The sequence below is a fragment of the Armigeres subalbatus genome, chromosome 3, assembly GCF_024139115.2.
Source record: "Armigeres subalbatus isolate Guangzhou_Male chromosome 3, GZ_Asu_2, whole genome shotgun sequence".
Classification (NCBI taxonomy): Eukaryota; Metazoa; Arthropoda; class Insecta; order Diptera; family Culicidae; genus Armigeres; species Armigeres subalbatus.
The window spans coordinates 132,153,401-132,158,251 of NC_085141.1; the positions used below are offsets into that span (position 1 = coordinate 132,153,401).

Here is a 4,851-nt window from a genome sequence, read left to right on the forward strand (position 1 = left end):
TTCTTAAATTGGTCCATAGTGCTCTCTTTATGTTCGCTCTGCTTGGCCAGCATGTATGGTCATTGACCATACATAAAAGTCCAGGGGATTAAGGTCCAGGGAGCTGGGGGAGCACAAAGACTTATCGAGACAATCAGTCAAATTCTCCCGACACCACGCTTGGAAGATATTCACCGTGTGGGCCGGTGCGCCGTCCTGTTGAAAGACGTAATCTAGACCAACATTTGAAAAGGGCGTAACAGCCAAAATTTATTCCTTCTGATTCATTGTCTACATATATAGCTTTATATGTAAACGAGGAATCAGAAGGAATAAATTTTGGTTGTTACGGCCTTTTCAAATGTTGGTCTAGTAATGATCTTTTCTGTAGATGCTCCGAAGTGCCGAAGCCACAACCTTCCCTAGAATCTCGGTCTTATATTATGCGGCGTTGATTTTCGCGTTTTTATCGATGAACAACAGTGGGAGCTTCCCACGCCTGCATACGGCCCCCCAAACCATCACCGACGCAGCGCTTTGGAACCGCGGGATGTTTATGTGGGATGGAGAGATGCTGGCAAACGTCGGCGCCCACAACCGATCATTTTGGGCATTATGCGGCTGTTGTAGGACAAAGGGTTTCTCATCCGAAAACACGAACTCCTGACCTGCGTGCCGCGAAAGTATCAGTTTGGCTCTGTTCCTCCTCTTCTTCGTTGTAGCCTCCGTTACTCCGTGAACCTTGCGTTTCTTGTACGGCTTGTATCCCAGGTCTTTCGTCATGATGGTCCACAGCGTCCCGATCGACACATTCAGGTCAGAAGCGGTCTTCCGGATCGAGCGGTTCATTTTTCGACTCCGCTCTCTCATCACCTTAATGGCTGCTGGCGTCCTTGCCGAGCGCTGCCGCCCCGATCTCGTCTCACGGTACCGACGGATGGTAGTATAGATAAAATTCCGCTTTACCCCGTGCGATTTTAACCATCGGAATATGTCACCGGGTCGCTCACCTCTCGCAAAAAACGTTGCGGTACTCCTTCATCGTGCGCGGAAAGCAAAACACAAATGACAACAAGTCAATCGGCGCATCGGTTAGCCCAGAGTGTATGTAATTGAGAGTGGCGACACTGTCAGAATTGGAACAAAATTCATCTGTCATTCCCATACAATATATTCCCATACGTGTTCCAAACGAGCAGGAGACCTGCCAATTGCGGCACATGTCGTCACTCTTAATTACATACACTCTGGGTTAGCCTATATGTGAGGCTAAAGCTGACACCAATACCAATACATAGAATGCACATGGTTCGCACTCATACAACGATGAAAAGTTGTATTAGAACTTATTGAACACCCTGTAGACGACTACTTGGACAGTCTCGACTCTATTGTAGAAGCGGTGAAACTGGCGACCGACGTAAAGAATGTTTATGCTAAGGCTGGTTTTGAAATTCGGAATTGGCTGTCAAATTCGGTACAGGTCATGCAACGGGTCGGGGACTCCGGACAACAAATTGCGAAGAGCTTCACCGTCGGGAAAGGAACGGATACCGAACGAGTTCTGGGAATCAGCTGGACGCCGAAGGAAGACTCGTTCATCTTCGCTGTCAATTTTCGAAACGACATCCAACCGCTGGTGAAAGGTACAAGTGTACCAACTAAACGACAAGTTTTGCGCGTCGTGATGAGTGTGTTCGATCCATTAGGCTTGTTGGCATCGCCGTTCTCGAACGACTCCCTCTACTCAAAATTCCACGTTGCTACTTCCCGGATTACAACCCCCGTAGTCTCGAAACTCTTCAACTCCACATCTTCATAGACGCCAGCGAAACAGCGTACTCTTGCGTGGCTTTTTTCGAATTATTGGCCAGGATCGAATCCGTTGTGTATTAGTCTCGTCCAAAACAAAAGTGGTACCTTTAAAGCCGCTATATATACCACAATTAGAGCTCCAGGCGGCGGTCATCGGTACACGTTTACTGAAATCTATGCATTGTTTATGAGGTTTCATCACCGCGAGAAACTTATTGATTGATTTTCATTGGCTTTTATCGGTGAGATCGAACTTCCTAAGCTCAAAGTGGAAGAGAGCATGTGTACAAAGCAGGATGAAGCACAGAATTGAAAGTTATCGCAAGCGAGTGACAAGTATGAAATTGTATAGAAGTTGAAACGTAAGCAGAGGGCCATTGAAGAACAACACGAAATTGAAATCGCTGTTATTTTGCCTAACGTCCACCCAGGAACGGCTTGGCTGATAGCGTGTGAACTATCTTACCAAGCCAGGCAAAATAACGTAGGAACGAAATCTATACAGTAAAGTCACACGTTAACAGTCAGCCGGCGAATTATCTGGAGTGATTCGAGAACCTTCCTATCATGGATACAGTCAGATCAAAGGAAATACTGGCAGTTTGTCGCCTTTCGTGTAGGCGAAATATTGGATGAGACGAAGGTGGAAGATAGGTCCCATCCCGCCTCAACGTAGCGGATGAAGCTACAAAATGGGGCAACAGACCACGATTTCAAGAGAACTCCAGGAAGTGGAAACAATTCTATAGCGCTGCGTTCAAAGAGAAGCTAAGGACTGCTCATTGCGCAAACTATCTCCCTTCATTGATGACTATGGGATAATACGATTGAACGGACGTTTGAACAATTCTTTTCATGCTTCATATGAGGCCAAATTTCCGGTGATTTTACCAAAAACCCACTACTACACCGAATTACTCGTTTTATGGTATAACCAGTGGTTTGCGCACGGCAATAGTCAAACTGCACTTAACGAAGTTCGTCAAAAATACCATATCCCAAGTTACCGAGTCATCGTTCGAAAAATTGCAAAACAATGTTCATGGTGTGCCGTTTACAAGGCTAATCCAAGATTTCCTCAGATGGCACCTTTACCGAAGGCCTCGCATAACCTCCTATGTTCGTGCATTTACGTTCATAGGTATCGATTACTGCGGACCCTTCTTGCTGCGTGTTCGAAGGTATGAAGTGAAAAAGTGGGTAATGTTAGTCACTTGTCTCACTATCCGAGCCGTGTACCTATAGAGGTAGTAGGAAGTCTATCCACTGAAGCATGTAAAATGGATATACGAAGGTTCATAGCGAGAAGTGGAGCACCGCAGGAAATATATAGCGACCAGGGGACCAACTTCATCGGAGCAAGCAGGGAGCTGAGAGAAGAGATAGCGAGCATCAACAAGGATTTAACAAAGATTTAACAAAGATTTAACAAAGATCAACAAAGATTTATCCGGAATATTCACAGCTACGCCTCACATGGAAGGGGCCTGGCAGCGCCTTGTGAGGTCGGTGAAGGCTGGATTGAAAACTATTTCATCGGAAAGAAGACCAGACGAAGAAACCTTCTATACCTGTTTAACAGAAGTGGAGTCCATTATCAATTTCCGTCCGTTAACACATGTACCACTGGAATGCGAAGCTGATTAAGCCATTACACCTAACCACTTCTTGTTATTAAATTCCAGCGGCGTTGTACAGCCAGCACAGATGTTTTTGGACGAGCGCAAAGCATTGAGGACCAATTGGGACCATATTAGACATCAGTTGGATCTATTTTGGTCCAAATGGATTAAGGAGTATCTGCCTCTAGTTAATTGTAGGTCCAAGTGGTTGTCGGAATCTAAGCCGCTGCAGGTTGGCGATTTAGTGATGATATGGAAATGCTAATATCATCTTCCAAACTTGGACGTACATGTTCATGATAGCATTAGAGGCGAAAGTATAGAATTGATAGTTCCGTTAGGATACGGCAGGCATGAAGAATGTTTTTATAGAAGTCGATTTGAAAGCGAGCGGAGGGCAATATTTGTGATGGCACATATCACACGACCTTCCTTCTGCCAAGCTCCCGTATGAAGGGGGAGGGAAGAATATCAGTGTGGAAGCTGATATATCTCCACTGGCAAAAGGAAGGTGGTTTGACTGGCTCATATGCCATCGTGTGCGGAAGGATTTGCTATCGACGAGTACTGTCTCCAAATTTCTAATATGACATCAGCATTTAGTCGAATAGGATTTTTATTGCACAGTTCTGTTTTCTCATTGCGTCCGTCTCGTCGCAACCAACTTGGCTGCCTCGGAGAGAACAAAGCAGAGAAAGGCACTGCTGCTGTACCGTCGACCAATAACAGCTGAATTGATGGATGCCCCCACCAAGGGTAGTACACTAAATTAATGATTTCGTGTGTGTTCGACTAAATGCTGATGTCATATTAGAAATTTGGAGACAGTACTCGTCGATAGCAAATCCTTCCGCACGCGATGGCATATGAGCAAGTCAAACCACCTTCCTTTTGCCAGTAGAGATATATCAGCTTCCACACTGATATTCTTTCCTCCCCCTTCATACGGGAGCTTGGCAGAAGGAAGGTCGTGCGATATGTGCCATCACAAATATTGCCCTCCGCTCGCTTTCAAATCGACTTCTATAAAAACATTCTTCATGCCTGCCGTATCCTAACGGAACTATCAATTCTATACTTTCGCCTCTAATGCTATCATGAACATGTACGTCCAAGTTTGGAAGATGATATTAGCATTTCCATATCATAGTAAATCGTTTAACTTCACGTAGAAGTAACACACACGAAATCATTAAATTAGTGATTTAGTGATGCTAGTGGGCGCTGGTTTACGGAACAACTGGAAGCGTGGCAGGATTGTGAAGGTATACGGAGGAAAGGATGGTACAATACGGCGAGCAGATGTTCAGACTACCAACGGGGCGATGCAGAGATCAGTGACAGGTAGAGTTGGGCAGAACGGATCACTTTGTTGAACGGGTCAGATCTGGTTCATTCATCCAAATGATCCGGATCTTTCAGACGGATCGGATCT

At 45.4% G+C, this 4,851-nt stretch overlaps 1 protein-coding gene across 1 annotated transcript; it reads right to left on the bottom strand.

Moving 5' to 3' along the window:
• Positions 1-420: 420 nt before the first annotated feature.
• LOC134221987 (uncharacterized) lies at positions 421-828 on the bottom strand. Its single transcript, XM_062701143.1, has one exon. It carries the CDS (start codon positions 826-828, stop codon positions 421-423), a length of 408 nt encoding a protein of 135 aa, XP_062557127.1.
• Positions 829-4,851: the final 4,023 nt, after the last annotated feature.

What these genes read in the sequence shown, in the direction of transcription:
- LOC134221987 (XM_062701143.1), bottom strand. Translation starts at nt 828, where the DNA reads ATGAACCGCTCGATCCGGAAGACCGCTTCTGACCTGAATGTGTCGATC.